The sequence below is a fragment of the Scomber scombrus genome, chromosome 15, assembly GCF_963691925.1.
Source record: "Scomber scombrus chromosome 15, fScoSco1.1, whole genome shotgun sequence".
NCBI classification, from domain to species: domain Eukaryota; kingdom Metazoa; phylum Chordata; class Actinopteri; order Scombriformes; family Scombridae; genus Scomber; species Scomber scombrus.
Window position 1 is genome coordinate 18,319,219 of NC_084984.1, and position 17,046 is coordinate 18,336,264.

A 17,046-nucleotide genomic window follows, 5' to 3' on the forward strand; every position below is an offset into this window, starting at 1 on the left:
CATTTTTGTGACCTAAACAGATAAAGATACAGATAGCAGCTTTGTGTTATCACATCTATCTATTTACTCTATGTATTTGTATGTTTTTTTAGTTTAAAATGCTGATTGTACTTGGAATAAGACGATTCTTAACACCAACTTTGTTGGCAAAAGCATCTTAAAGCGCCATCCAGAGTTCATCGTCTCAAACTGAGGAAGTGAAGGATGACATCTGTTTGTCGTATCGATGTGTTTTTGTTTATCTGTGTATCTCTTGTATGAATGTGTGCTTCTATTAATCAATCAAAGTATGTATCTATACGTACTGTTTGCACTCAATCACCTGTCTGTTTATCTACCATATCGTATTTACCAGGAAGGAGCCTTATCTTTGCGAGCAGTGAGCATGCAGTCGGCAGGACAGTACACCTGCCACGCCTCCAACTCGGAGGGAAACGTGACTCGCGTGACAAAAGTGGAGATCAAAGGTCAGTTGTTGCCTGACGGCCTGTCTGTCTGTCTGTTTGCCTGCCAATTTGTCCAATGGTTCTGATGTCTGTGTGCCTGACTGGCTGTGAGCCACCGTGATTTACATTTTGGTTTCTCCTTCTTGCATCATATGACAGAGTGGTAATAGAAACTCAAACTGAACGCAACTCTTATTCTGTGCCTGTGTAGATAATATTCATGTCATGATTTGAGACATGATATCTTCTGATATCTTGAGGCATGGTTTTATCGTGATAAAACTTAAATACTGTATGTGTTTTACTCAATTTCAAGGTTGTATTACACAGATGTGACAGTTGTCTTGTCTTGTCAGCTGAGAAAAAATGAGTAAATGTGTCTTGTTTGGTTGTCAAATTCCCATAGTTAATCATTTTTCTTTTGAGGAACGTGAGAAAGAAAAGCATATTGTGATTTTCATTATTTTGACGTCCTTATACATGCATGACAGATTCACTGTTTTCAGGTTACAGATTTACACATTTACAGTCCAGTTTAAAGACAACTACATGTAGATTATGCAAATACTGTATGCAGCTGCATATCATTGGATTACACCAACACACCACTGCATAATACGTTGTGGAATTTATTTTTAAACTCTCCCTGTACTCCTACTCCTACTCCTACTGCTGATTTTTCTCTGGAGAACCAGCACTTTTTTGGAGTGTGGTGCATGGGGAAATATTTTGTTTTTGACACAATGTCTTCTTGAGGTTTCACTTCATTTTTGGGATCTCACAATTGCATGTGATGATATTTTGAATAACTGCGTTTGAGTAATAATCATCAGTAGCACGTAAGCGCACTAATACTGTTCAGATCTAAGTCACATTATCTGAGCTTTGGCTGCGTTTGTCACCAGCGTTGCCACATGGATGGATTACAGTAGCCCCATAGCTGATCTGGATGAAGTCAGTCAAAAAGCCCAAAGTAACCTCTAAACTGTCACTCATGCATATATCCATCCAGCATTTAGGGGTTACAAACCTGATCTGTAATGACTGCTGTAGAGATCATGTGGTTATTTATACATGATAAATGTGGTCTGCCAAACCTCTTTTATTAGCTCTTTCCGTGTCTAAGGTTTGCACTGCAGAGGGAAGAGATACATGTGACATTGAAGCACTCTACTTTAGCTGTATGTGATAATTACTGTACATTGGTACATTTGAAGGCACAGAGGTATTGTTATATATGAACAATGAAAGAAGTTTTCTTTGTTTTAATCAAAATAATTGTTAAAAGATCCACTTCAGATGTACTATCATTATCAGTGATAAGGGTCAAAATCCACAGTGTGTCCACACAGTCATTTTATGCAAAAATACATTTATAAGTTGACATGAAGCTTATATGAGACTTCAGCAGTCTGAGTTAGTCATAGCAAGTGGATATCTGCCACATTTACAGTCTTTTTGGCATCAAATTCCCTCTTTGTGTTTCCTCAGACAATGTTCCCTGTAGAGCTACGATGGAAGTATAATAACAAAAAGAGGCATGTGGCACTTAAAAGTCTGTAATGTTAAAAAATATCTACTTTATCACTTGTTAACATCCACTTTGACTTATTTGGATGACTGAAGCTTCATTTTAGCTTCATTGCATTTACATTTAATACACTTGTGCACTGATGGGAGACTTTTTAGTCCCCATCACTTACATTGTAAAAACATGATGAATGGGTCCTCTAATGTTCAGTATGTACAGGAGAACAGTGGGCACCCGAGGATTGTTTTAAGACAGGCTTTAAAAAGTTGTGAACCCGTCCTTTAAATGACCCTATAGTAGCCTACTCAAATCTTAAGCAGCCACAGAGACACATGTTTGCATATAAATACTTATTTGATTATATATTATGTTGCAAAAGGTGGAGCTAAAGCAGACTTCAGTGTGGATGAGGCCAAGGTGATATATAACTAAAAATCAAAGAAACCAAATTGCAATCTTCTGTTTCTTACTGTATAAGTAAGATAAAGGGATAATAATATTATAAAGATATTAACAGGCAACAGATAAATGGATAATGTCATTGTGACCTCCCTCTCTCTAGGTCCGCCTGTCATCATCATTCCTCCCAAAAGCACCTCTCTCAACATGTCCCAGAAAGCCCTTCTCCGGTGCCAGGCAGTGGCTAACCCCCCCAACATGACCTACGTGTGGCAGAGAGGTGGAGAAAACGTCTATCACATAGAGTGAGTGTGATCATTACTCTTTGTCCCTGAGCGTGCCGGTCCACTTCTCTCTTTGATGTTTTATGTAGAGCGTATGAGCAGGTGGAGAGCAATTCTACCTTTTGTGGCTTTCATCTTTTTTAAATTCGAAAGGTTCTAGGTTTTTGGGTTGTTACATCTTATTTAATTTTAACTTTGTTTCCATGGTGCTTTTCATGAAAGGCTGTGAAAGAAAGTGTTTCACGAAAGAAAATAACCCCTCAAAAAATCAACAGAAAGGGATAGAACACAATAATGGGAATGTGAAATAAACAAGTGACAATAATCAAGATCAGTTAGATTAACAATACTTTTTATATTTAAAAAATGCAGTTTAAAATAAATAATGATCCAATTCTGTTGTCCTTAAATCCTCTGGCAGGGTGTATTTAAGGTGAGACTTATGGCAACTAAATCTGCTTCTTTATATCAAAAAATTGTCTTTGTCAATACACAATAAAATCCATTGCTTCATACCTCTTAGTTATTGTCCATGGAGCTACATAAACGCCATTACCAGTGAACCAGACACATCTATAAGGGACCTTTCTTAAAAGCCTGTCTTACATGTACTCTGGTCCACTGAATGATTTGATAACACGTGTTGAATTTTCTTGTTAAACTCACACGGAGAACGAGTAGTGACAGGTGCAGTACCTGCTTTACTTCAGGTCTGGCACATGTGTCGAGGTCTCATAGTGTTGGAGAAGCTTGCTCTGCGTTAAGTGGAGAACCACATGAGAACACCACATGCTCTCATTAAATTTACAGTCATTTGAGTGCAAAACCATCCATTTTATATGTTGCTATTACTCAATGATTTATGACACACTCAACACCCCTGCCCTTCAGGTATGAGACAGTCAGCTATAAGGTCAATTTCTTTTGAGCCTCTTCACACTGATGCTACATTTTGTGCATGGTGAAAGTCTCTTCATGCATGATTTTTTTGGCCCACAAAATGTGCGTTTGCTAACTATCTTGAGCTTGCACTAAAATAGCAACACTTATCTAGTGACTGTAAATCTTGATAATACTACAGTGACGCTACAGCAATGATAAAAGAAAATCTCCTTTCCTTGGAGAAATACATACCACTGCATATGTTTTTGTTATTCACAAAGACAATGGTGCCCCCTGGGAGGATCTCTGATGATTCCTGCTTTGGTTACGGTAGTATGAAGAAGGAAAACAACAGAATAATTAATTGAACTAGATCATGATTGATTTTTTTTTTTTACTTGTAGTTAACATTGGCTGCACAAAATGCTGTCACTGACCGGTGTTGATCTAAGTCCAACCTTTACACTGAATGGTTTCTCTAGCAGACAAAAAAAAAGGTTTACAGTAATCAAGCCTGCTAGTTAAGAAATTATGCTTTTTTCCTCCAGTATTTACCTAGGGGAGAGACTGTGCACCGGCAATATTCCTGAGATGATAAAAGTGGATTCTTTTTGTTACCTCTGATGTGAAATTCAAATTGGCATTAAAACACATCAAGGTTACTAGCTCTAGGCCTGTCATTTTATGCCAGGGATTTTTAGTTAGAGCACAGCTTCTCTCTCTGTATTTTTGCTTCAATCTTTTGCACTTTGGTCTTATGTGTTTTGAGTTGCAGGGAACACAGTAATGTCCATGAATTGATATACTCTCAACCTCAATCTTGTGTATTGTCGCAGTGGCAACATTTGAAGTCTGAATGACACAGGTACCAGAGTGGAGCCCATGAGTTGTGGTGGGAGATATGGAAAAGAGACTCTACGGCAACATACAATACCAGTCAAAAGTTTGGACACACCTTCCCATTTGAATAAGAGAGTGTGTCCAAATCTTCAACTGGTACTGTATGTAATTTTAGAAGATATTTATACATATTAGCAGTGTTGGGGAGTAACTAGTTACCTGTGACGGCATTAGGTAATTTAATTACAGAATAACTGTAATCAGTGACAGTCACTGAGAAAAAATGTGTAATTAAATTACAGTTACTTATGAAAATGTTGATGATTACAAAGGGGGTTACATCTGTCAGACCTTCAAGATTTTGCTCAGCTGGAAGGTTTTTTTTCCTACTTTTTACATATATTACTGTTTTTAATTCTTTGAAATCAATTATTTTTTTTTTTGGAAATAAATCATGACATGGGCTTAAATGGTGTCACAGTAGCAATTAAGTAATTAAGCCCTTTTTCATAAAAAAGTAACTTACCCGACCCTGCTTATTGAAAAAAATTTCAGTCTGGAATGTCTGTTTTTGGCAAATTCATATGGAATACCTGGCTACTAAAGGTACATCACTACACTGATGCAAAAAAAGAAAATACAAATTTCTGCTATAAAGAAGGTCTGCTTATTTATTTTTTAACACTGCCCACAGTGGACCTATACAACCAGTGATGTTACCAGGAGAACAACCACAATGTAAACAGCTGAGTGTCTTGTTTTTATAAAGTTTGAGGTTCAGATCTTACTGCACTGATGTACAAGTGGATTAACTTTTACCCAGAGGAGGCCAGAAAGTGATAGTTTTCAGTTTTGTGTCAAAGGTGATGAATTTAATTTTCTTGCCAGCAAACAAGAAAGTCATGATTACATTCAATGTCATTCCCCAAACTGCATGTGTGTATCCTTGAAGTCCTTCCTCATAAAACATTTGTTAATCCAATATAGTGAATACAGTAAATTTATGTCTTGTAAGCTGTCTTAGTTGCCGCATTACTACATTTCTTTGTGTGTTACTGCTGCCAACTGTCAATCAACAAATTAGCATGAAACTGGCTGCACTGGCTGAACTATGTATTGCATCATCCACGTGTGCATGTGTCCTCGTGCACATGTATGATCCAAACAAAACGGGGACTCACTGTATTTGTGGTGAACAATGAACAATTTATGAAATGTGTATTGCTGCTACAGAACCAGATATTTCTCTCAGGAGTTGGTCTAGACCAGAGTGAATTTACTTGGTGGACACAAACACAGCCAACACCTTAGGCAGAATACATTTATAAAGTAATAATATATTCAGCTATGTGTCTGTCAGGCTGTTTTTTGTGAACGCACAATTAATGATATCTAGAATTCTGCACTAAACGGACACTTCAAAATAGATAAAAACGAAAGAGAGAAAAATGCCTCACTCATGTTACTTTAAAAGGGAAAAAAATGAAATTGGCCTGAAACTGTGAAGCACTGAATGAGCTTTTCTGTACGAGAGGTTTTACAATAGCGGTTTTCAGTGCCAGGGAGACGATCCGAGTGAGCGGGGAATGGTTCGTGATTGCCAGCACATCATCCACCAGACAATTGAACGCTCTTAAAAAATGGTGGTTGTGATAGGGTCAGTTGAGCAGGTGGATGGCTTAATTTGCATTACTTCTCCTCCTGTGCATTTCTCTATCCCTCATGTGATTATTAATTACAGTTATAGCCTACTCAGGTTAATACTCAACCTGATTTGGACGAGGAGAAAGTTTCAGAGAGGCTTTTTGGAGCTGATATATAATGCTGTTAACAGCTGAGTAGAGCACACCAGGATTATTATGATTATCTGTCACTAATTTGGGGAAATAAGCTCTTGTGTTATTGCTTTGTTAAAGACAGTGCTCTTTAAGAATGGTCTTTCAGCTCAGTTCTTCTCCATTTAAACTCATTTTTAGGGCAGTTTTTAAAGAGTATTGTTAAAATGTTTATGATCAACGATTCTGACTTGGAGTTTAGAACAGTAAATTATTACACTTTAAGCTGCATTATTTCTTGTTTTTGTCAATTATAGCATCAGAACACCACTAAAATCTAATAAACCCAGTCATAAAGTTGCTATGGCTAACATGCTAGCAAGCAGTGCTAGCATATGAACACCTACACTATACACACATACACATTAGCATTCATTTTGAGTAGTGTTTGTGACCGATAAACAACTTCAACAATTTAAGTCCAATATTTACTCTCCTTAGCATCTAAATGCTCCAATATTTCACTAGCTAGTTGCTAACTTTGTCTACTGTTTGGTGCCTGAAAGTGTGCAGTGTACAGTGAGTTTATCAAAGCCAAAAACAGCTGTGTGCTGCTGCTGCTGCCGGAAACAAGGTTAAATGGGAGCACTGAGATTGTACCTTAAAGTGAATGTGCTGTAAAGTCATATCATAGGGGTCAAATTTGGCTAAAAACCTCTCATGAGCTGCAGAGATTGTGATAATTCTGTTTGTGTTCATCACAAGGGACACCTTCATATGAGTCATTTGATTCATTATTAATATGTAAAATATTAGCAAGTGGAGATGAGATAACAGCAGCAATCAGTCACACGTGTTGATGTTCAAAGCGGAGTGAGAAAAACAGATTAGTAATGAGCAATATCCAGGTCCTTTACAGTATGAGTCATCTGACCTGTACAGTGATTAGCCCAAATGTGTGACTGTGAGTCGTCCCACAATATCATCGTTTTGCATATGTAACTTGTTTATGAAGTGTTTCAGCCTGGTAGACAGCTCAGGTTTTCTCTGTAAATGTAAGAATGTATAAAATGAGTGGGCACTCCTCTTCCCACTCATCACTGAAATGAAATGAAATTTCCTTAACCTCCATCTGCACAGTGCTGAATAACTCACAAGAGAAAAAAACAAAACAAAACCCTCCTACACTGTTGATGCTGTGAGAGCCAGTTTGACTCTTATTAGAATGGAACGGCTGCATTGCCTCTCACTGTTATTCTGTAGTAGCTGGTTTGTTCTTTACATATTGAATAATTCCCATGTGCTTTTTCTTAAGGTCTTTGAAGTCGCGAGTGAAGATCATGGTAGATGGTACTCTACTCATCTCCAGGCTCATCCCACAGGATTCTGGGAACTACACCTGCATGCCAACCAATGGCCTGTTGACCCCACCGACCGCCTCTGCTACCCTCACAGTGATGCGTACGTTCCTGTGTGTAGTCTATACCTGCCAGTCTTCAGATGACATCAAATATCACTTTTCTTTTTTATTTCCTCAGCAGTTCTAACACAATATTGTTTAATTAACCACGCAAGCATAATTTTATATACACTAAAGCATCATTTCTAAAATATTGTACATTACATATCATTAAATGATTATTGATATGTACTTTAATGCCATAGCTTTATACAAAATTAAAGAAAGATATTGGACGAGCCATTCAGGGTAATTTTAAAAGCGGATATATTCTTTAATAGATTAATTCAGTAGTTGTCATGGGGACAGATTTTATGATAGAGAAAGTTCCACAACTGATGTATTAAACTGGCCCCATGGCTGGGATTTAGGCTTTTGAAAGAAAAACAATTGGTGAACTTTAATATTTTATTAATACTGCTTTGTCATTTAAGTTTAGCAGAGATTATTGTCCCAAAAGTGCATGTATTATGTTTTGTTTGCACTTCTTTAATGACAGTTTTCCTGACTGTGTATTACAGCTATATTCTCACATATAATAATTGATTTTGACATATATGAAAAACATGCATATTGTGTTTGTCTGCTAATCATAATTGAAAATATAAGCCTGTTTATCTGTTGTTCAAAAACATGACAAATGCAAACTAACCTAAAACACCATAAGAAGACATTAATAACTGAGATTAGTTATTGTTTATTGCTAGTTAGAGTATTAATGGATGTCTTAATCCATTTTTGGGTTAAAACAGCTGGTTCCAATCGTGTGTTGAATTTATGATTGTGGGTCTATTATCATGGATTGGACCTTTTTAAAGAAATGCATGCTTTGCTGTGTACAGAAATTGCTAATAAATGTCCTGGGTTAAGTCATTATCAGTTACAAACATAGTCTAGAGTTCTCTGAACATTTTACTGTTGTTTGGAGACTTGTAAAAACCTTCAGACACACTCAGTGAGCTGTAAATACAAGTAACAGCACTTGTAAAAACAGGCTCACAGAAAATTGATTACAATAAAGCAATCTGTTCTCAAAATGAATCAGAAGTTATGGATCATAGCGCAGTCTCTCTGCATCAGCGCATTACGATTTCCTTTGGTATTGAAGCACTATTTAAATTATGATAGTCATTATGAAGTAAATAACTCTAATTCTTTTCCTCTACTCAGACCCAGCCCAGGCTCTTCAGATGCCCCAGAAAACTTATCTTCCCACAGGCATGGATGGCATGGTTAGGTGTCCAGTCGCAGCTCAGCCTCCTCTGCTCCGTGTGGATTGGACGAAGGATGGAGAACCACTTGACCTGTCCTTGGTAATCAAAATAAAAATTGATGAGGGCTCAGTCACCATAACACTTCCTGACCTTTACTGTTTGCCCAAACTCTAATTTTTATTGCTCGTGTTGTCAAAGGTCAACACTACTCTATATTTATTGATTCTTCATTGTGCAAAAACCACAGGGAGCCGGCAGCTGAATCCACTCATTTTCTTTTAGGAGTGAAATGTCAGACACCTCTGACTACAGGCATCTATGACACATCAGCCGTCAGCAGCCCGTCATGCAAAAGCTTTTCTAACAATCGGCCTATTCAACTCACCTATCGAACAGCAAGGGAACCATTTTCTTGCTATTACAGTGTGAACACTGAGGGAGACAGTATGATTTTTTCTTTTAGGGATTTTAATGGGACATTTTCTGTGGCCACTGGTGGAAATATTATTTCAGTTTTTGCCAATTGCAAATGCATTCAGTAACATATATTCTAATGGACAACGAGAATGTTGTCCATCTTAAAAGCTTTTTAAGCAATCGTCAAGGACCTCCTCACTGCTCCTTTCACTTCCACTTCAATCTGCTGCTCACCTCATTTGAAGGATGGGTTTATGAACCATTATAAATAAGGGGCAGGCTTTGTGTCCCAGCAAGTAAACCATTTTTTCCCAACCTTTTCCTTAACTGTCCACCTCACTTTTTTGGTTTGGAAAACCATATTTGCATATTCTTTTTTAATAAGAACACAGGGTGACAGCTTTTAAAGCCATTACCTTCGTTTTGCGTGCAAAAGATCCACCCACTTCCCCCTTTCACATGCTGAGTTAAGCCACCACCCCTCCCAACACTTTGGTCTGAGCGATGGACATGTTGGTGGATGAGACGCACCGCAGGAAATGTGACAGATTCCTGTAGTGTTTGACACAGCAGCTGGAGTCAGGCTGTTATTCAGCCAATTATTCCAATTCCACCCTGGATGTCACAAGCTTTCATACGCACTGTAATACTTTCTCACAGCCCCATTCTAGGGAGGATAATAGCAGACTTCGACTTCATTAAACTGAGTGGGGACATTTTGCGCAATCAAAGCGCAACACGAGCCTTCAGCTGTGGCTTAATGGGAAAAAAATGAATCCAACATTGAACTGCTTTTAATGCAAATGCATCATAAAACATTTTGAGAGCTCTTCAGAGCTATTTGGGCACATATGTCTGGATTCACCTTATACATGATTAAAGGAATATCCAAACAATCAAGAGAAGGAAGATCATTTCATCTTTTACATCAAGTTTAGATATAATCTCACAAAAGCTGTGTCAGCATTAATAAATAAGTCATTTTTAAGAAGTTTGGAAATAATCTGCTTGGTGGAGAGTTTATTACTTAACCACTGCAGGATGGTGGCAGTCAGATATCAAAAACACTATTTCCGTAAATCCTTCAAACACAATAGAGGAACTCATATGTGACTTTGGAGTGGTCACAGATTTTAAGACTTTAAGCTGCACACGTCTAATTTTTTTTTTTGCCATTAATTCTAATTATCATTCAAGACTGCATGTGCTAGTTTCTGTTCTTTCTAGCTGTGGTGTGAGCATTCTGTCTTTCTCTCAGTATCCAGGATGGACCTTGACACCAGATGGCTCTTTGTTCATGGCCACAGTCAATGACGACGCAGTAGGCACGTACGTGTGTACTCCATACAACAGCTACGGGAGCATGGGTCCATCTGGGCCAACAAAAGTAATTCTGCAGGTGAGTGCACATTCAAGGGCACCTCAGTTTCAGTGTAGAAAAACTGTGCATTACATTAACTAATTTTCAATGCCTAAAGTCGGCCTCCACTCAAAACATTTTTTTCCTCTGTGTTACCTCACTTGGTGAAGCCTCCAGTGTACACAAACATAATATACAATTTTGAAATGAAAAATGTTTACAATATTCACATTCTGGATTTTTCAATGAGGGAGCAGATGACATTTTAAGAATTTCTGACTAGTTAATTAAACTTTTTTTGTGAAAAAATCATATCAGACACAAATTATTATTCAAAGCAGATTATTTATGTATGTCTATATGTCTCAAAACAATAGCAACATTTTTGGTCAGTCATGCTGTGGAAGCTCAGAAACCAACACTGAGTCTGTCCTTCTACTTCTAGAAAACTGTCTGTCTACACCACTGTGCGTGTATTTAAATTAGCCACAACTGCATGTGTCACAGTGAATTAAAAACTTCACAGAAATGACATTTTATTGACCTTTTCACTCTGACGTGTGAGCCCTCTGGCATTAATAGAAGTCAACTCACACTCACTACAATGTTGGTACTATTGGAGAGTTAATTGTGTGGCTAATCCTTTTGTTATTAAGATAATCTTGTCCAAAGCGGCGGTAATCCGGTCTTAAAATCCATTGTTGGCATTGCTGAAATCTCCCTGATTCAGATATATTGCTTGGCACTTAACAGGACCCCCCATCATTCAGCATCACTCCAGAGAAGCAGTACACACAGGAGGTTGGTAGGACCCTACTCATCCCATGTCAAGGAAACCAAGACCCAACAATTAAAGTGACCTGGAGCAAGGTAAATAACCCAGTACAATCTATTTAACTGCAATTCTAATGCAATTTTTTTTAACTTGACCATGTTCATTACAACAGTTATGTAGAAGTGTACTCCAGGATGTGTCAGTACATTGTGACATCACTATTGGTTGTGGCTTTAAAACATTGCTATGATGTTAAATTGCTCTCTATGGAGTAACTACACCCAAGCTAACAATTCTGCTTGTATTGCAATAGGTTAGGGTCAGGGTTAGGTTTAGGGTTACTTGTTGCTACATGGTCTTCACACAACCTGTGCAGTACAGCGCTACACAAAGCGCAATTGTGCAATACTTTGTCATTGTTGGGTGGGATTGAAAGTAAAACAGAACACACCTTGCTATATTCAACTGTGACTAAGAGTGTAGTCAGGAGTGGAATCTTTCAACCCCCAGAGGTCAGTGTAACAATAGACTGACTGACTGACTGACTGACTGACTGACTCATCCACTCGCTCAATCACTTAGTCACCAGGTACATGTGAAGTCTCTTAATTGCATGCACATTTCCCTCGCTTGCGTCATTTCCTTGCTTCTCTGTCCCTCCTGTGAGGACGCGTTGAGAGAGACACAACGAAACCATGCGAGGAGAGAAGAAATGAGGAAATATGTTTTTAGAGAAATGGGACGTCCTTTCCTCTGGAGCGTCATTTGAAGTGACGTCCTTTTCCAAAGATGGCGACAACAGCTCACTAATAAACTGAGCACTAATAAAGCCTCACAGTTATCACTTCCAGAGCAGCAGTGTATTCTCTCTGCAGCCTGTTAACTGCTCAACAAACACCTGCACATGAATAAAAAACCTGCACTCTGTATGTATACTGTGTGCTGTTTGTCCTGCTCAGAGGCGCATGGACCATTTCTCCTGGCAGAATGCTTTCATATTATTTATTAATTATTTACATCTGTATTTATTGATATTCTGATTATTTAATAACCCAGAATATAGTTGGGCTGTCTTTTGAACACTGGCAATTATTCATTAGACGAAATGTTTCATGGAAAATGGAAATTATGTAACTAATAAAACCTGATGCTTAGGATTTTTCAGCTCCACACGAATGGAAATGATGATAAATGAGGTAAAATATAAATGTGTTTAAAAAGTGTTTTTTGCTTTAAGACAGACTATCCATGACTTTAATTTTAACCATAATAAAAGTTAATGGGGGAAATAACAAATCATGAAAAGAAAAAAAAACTTTCTCATACATTTTTTGGTTATTTTGTGGATCAGGCAGACAGTTAACGCTGATTTTTAACTAGATGGTGAAGCAGTATGAAAAAAAGTGATACACTTGAGTTTAATCTGCAGTATGTCTCCACTCAGTGATGTTGTGGTGTATCAGATCAGCTACAGCCTCCAATAAATAACTGCTTTCCAATAAGGGGGTGTCTCTCTCCCTCTCTCTTTCACTCTCTCTCTCTTTCTTTCTTTCTTTCTTTCGTGATTCCCAAAAGGGAAACTACAATCGCCAACACACGTCAACACATATAACAAGAAGAAATCACATTAAAGTAAAGACAATCAAAGCCAGGATAAAACAGTCAGAACAATCTAAAAGACAGCAGCAGACACGTTTATAAGTGATGTGTTATACAAAGACACAAGGAATGCTTTTCTTCCATGTAACATATTAGTAAGCGGTCGCTTTTAAAAACTAGAAGTAAAAAACTTCAAAGAGCAATTTAACATCCCACTGTAGCTCAAACATGCCCTCTTCACTAATTTAAAAATGCATTCAAACCCACAAACAGTCTATAGTATTCATTGCTTGTGCTATAACTACAGTAGACTGGGCCCATAATTAATTGAGAATATAACAAAGTGACTGTATTTATAATTTAGTAACTTAAAGTGGTTTTACTGTTAACTTTTTCTTCAATGTCTGAAATTTATTTTTTGACTGCACTGTATTTAACCAACAGAATATGACCTAAACTCTATGTCCTGATACAGACAATTTTTCCTTGACAACACATGTAATTAAAAATTGTATAATTCACGAATGCATTATATTTCCTTACTCGTGTTGGCTCATTTTTAATTTTGATCCTTTTGTCCTAATTAATTACAGTCTGGCCACTTAGCTGACGGGCTGGTTAAACACTGGTTGTTGAAGCTATCATTTGATAAATTATGAGACTGAAGCAATCTATTGAACTTTGCAATTTGACAGATGCAAGATCCATTGTGTTGGTAATTTCAAAATTAAAATGTTTTTGTCTATTCCTGCTGAATATACTGCATATTCAGACAGATGCAGGGAGTTTTGTTTCATGTATGAATGATCTTGGTGTTTGTGGTAGGTCGACCTGGTTCGTCGCATGTCCTACTCCATCGAACCCAACGGATCTCTTCTGCTGCAGCCTCTCATCAAGGACCACCAGGGGGTGTGGGAGTGCAACATTGTTAACCGCGTAGCCTCGGTGAAAGCGCGCACGCAAGTCTTCGTGCTGGGTGAGTGCAAACAGAAGCATCCTATCTGAAAATGCTATAAGTCAGGTTTCATATTACGTGAGCTGTCCCACGTTTTTTATTTTTATTCCTTAAATTGTTTTCTGCATACCTGTGTAAACCCCTATTACATCCAACTACCTGTGCCTCCACTCCGCCTCCAACGGATAAATGTGGCATATCTAAAGGTGGCCTCTAAACTTTACCGTTAGCAGCCAGTTGAAGTTCTGGCCGATTTCCATCAACTCCTCTCCATTTCTTCCATTACAGGAACCAGTCCCTATGCAGCTACCTCTCTGTCCGTCTCTCCAGGGGTGAAGCAGGCCAACATATCCTGGGAGGCAGGCTTTGATGGAGGATCAGCACAGACATTTTCAGTTTGGTGGGTGTAAAGCCTCCCACTTTCTTCTTGGGCTGTAACCATGGCAGCCATCGACAGCACTGGTATTACTCTATTGATCTCCAGGATGAGGAATTCATTTATCTGTTATCACTTCTTGGCAGCTACAATAAAATATGCTGCTGCAGAGCACAGCTTCATAATGCAGTGGCCATGCTAGCTATAATAGAAGGTTACTGACAAAAGAGAGCTTAATACATTTGTTCTTGTGAGTCAGCACTTTTATATTGGCTTAGAAATCACAGTCTTGTGTTTAGTTGAATGCTAACTGTCTCAGATAATGTCTGCCCATGATATTTTGTATTAAAAGAAAATTATGAACATGGTAAAAAAGGATGTACACTATAACTATCACACTTTGAGTGGACAGGCTTGATGTCTTAAAAAGGTTTTTAAATGAGTTTAATAAAGTATTTTTTTGTAAAACTGTGATACTCTAATCAAATTGAAGCCAATATTTTAAGTTTCTTTTTAATGCCATAAATTGCAACTGAGGAAACGGAAAAAAACATAGAAAACTTCTTCTAATGCTCATCTTAATCACATTGTAACCTGGGAGCAAGGAGATGAGATGAGCTATCTTAATCCCTGAGAGAGAACTGGGTCATCGCTGCAGCAAAGAGCAGCATAGACATAAATATAAATTACATCAAAAAAATATAAAAATAGGCCTAGTTCATCCAATCAGTGTAAAAACCCTCCCGAAATCTCAGCTACTGCTTGCTCTGACAGCTTGACATTTCATGGCCGTAGATAATGAAGGGGAGTCAAAGTACCTTTTAACATTATATCATGCGAATGTTTTCCCATTGACAATTCAACTGCCTTTTTTACTTCTTTTGCATTTAGCCTGAAAATGATAGTGGATAGGTCTTATTAGCACTTTGTGACTTCCAACAAATGAAATGTTAATGATCATGCAGAAAGCTTTACAGGCAAATAGTCACAACTAGAAAAGGCAGACTTATTTCTCATGTTTTGCTCTCATAAGTCAACATTTCCTTATAGACATGACCTGCTTGATGCAACACAATAACATACATTTTCACAGCTGAATTCTAATTACACTTGAGTGTCTAAAAAAAAGAAACCTCATTACTACCACGCCATAGTTATATGAGTAATTTTCTGCCCTTTTCTACTACCTCACTCTCTCTCAGAACATACCGATTCTGTTGAGTCAAAGCCATCACCTTCAAAAACAAAAGAATACCTTATTTTCACTCTGACATTAATAATTTTCAAAAGTTCCTGCAGTGTTGAATAGGTGAACCAGTCTTTTTATAGCCTCGGGGGGTCAAGTAATTTGCTCTGTATTAAATAGATATGTAGAACTTCGGCTCCATTAGGAACATGGAAATCACCATAATTGGAGTTGCAAGCTCTCTGCAGTAGCAGAGAGACATCAGTGCTGTCTCTGCCACAAAATCTGGAGCCGAAGATGAGTATGAATGATTAATGAAACCTACTTTTCTGTCATGTTTCATAAAACCAGACTCCCAGAATTCCCCGCCAATCTTTTGTTCTCACTTCTCTCTTTCTTTCTGTCGCTTTCTTTCTATATCTCTCTCTGCAGGGTGAAGAAGATTTCAGGGAGTGATAATGATGGGAGGCAGGAGTGGTTCTCTGTGCCCGTGCCCGCTTCCTCTGGCAACAGGCTGCAGGTGACAGACCTGTCTCCTGCCACTGATTACCAGTTTAGCATCTTGTCTCACAATAAAATGGGGACGGGACCCTTCAGTGAAATCGCTACTATACGGACTTTGGGTCAGTACCATCCCCCACTTTCCTCTAAATCAGAATTATGAAAAGCCAGTTTAATTTTGGACTTTTTTTCTCTTGACTCTTTAAAAAAAAAATCAATGAGCAGGGCACAAACATCAAACATCAGATAGCAGGCTTTTAATTTTTAGCTGGTGCTGACTGGCATTTTTGCCAGTTGAAATTCCGCAGGCAGCAGATGATATCAGTTGTAGCTAATTAAAATTGATTACATGAGTAACTCACCCAAAGACCACAATAACACTTGGCTGTTGTGTGGTTCACAGGCTTGCTGCAAGCCAGCGTCTGTACTCTCAGTGAAAACACCACTCTCTAACACCACTCTATGATCATAGATGGACTCTGTTTTTGAGTTCAAGCAGCCTTATCTCTTATTTAAGAACTCAGTGGTCACATTCTCAACACAAAACAAGCTTGTTTGAGAGGATGGCAATGTCAGCCGGGTAGTGAACTTTGGCCGCTGACAGTACCAGTCAAAAGTTTGGACACATTCTCAGATTCAAGAGATCGGGAAGGGTTGGGGTTGGGATTAGGGTTAGGGTTTGTCCAAACTTTTGACTGCTACTACATATCTCAACAACTGTTGGATGGAAATTTGGTACAGATGGCCATGTTGCCCGCACACTAATCTGCAAACGATTAGCATATTGGCATTGTCAGAGCATGTTGCATCCATTCACATCAAAGCACTGCTGTGCATTACTGCAGAGCCTCTCAGAGAGTCTTAGTCTTGTTTTACTTGCTATTCAGGGGTAGGTGGTATCTTCAGATGTGCCGCAGCTCTCCTCTTCTTAGCAAGGTTTAAAGTACATTTGATATATTTTGTCCTCTGTCCTTGCCTATGGCACACCGGGACAATGAAGAAATCCAGCTGATCATGACAATTTCAGTAGTTTTTTTTAATTATTTT

The 17,046-nt window shown here is 38.2% G+C and overlaps 1 protein-coding gene across 1 annotated transcript in view; it reads left to right on the plus strand.

The window, feature by feature from the left end:
• Positions 1–17,046, plus strand: part of igsf9a (immunoglobulin superfamily, member 9a) — a gene marked incomplete in the record, with an annotated part of 57,265 nt that overhangs the window by 24,412 nt on the left and 15,807 nt on the right. Inside the window, 9 exon segments of the mRNA XM_062434179.1 lie at positions 356–467; positions 2,540–2,681; positions 7,473–7,618; positions 8,787–8,929; positions 10,506–10,646; positions 11,361–11,477; positions 13,807–13,957; positions 14,225–14,336; positions 15,931–16,121. Of these exon segments, the coding sequence (XP_062290163.1) occupies positions 356–467; positions 2,540–2,681; positions 7,473–7,618; positions 8,787–8,929; positions 10,506–10,646; positions 11,361–11,477; positions 13,807–13,957; positions 14,225–14,336; positions 15,931–16,121 (1,255 nt within the window).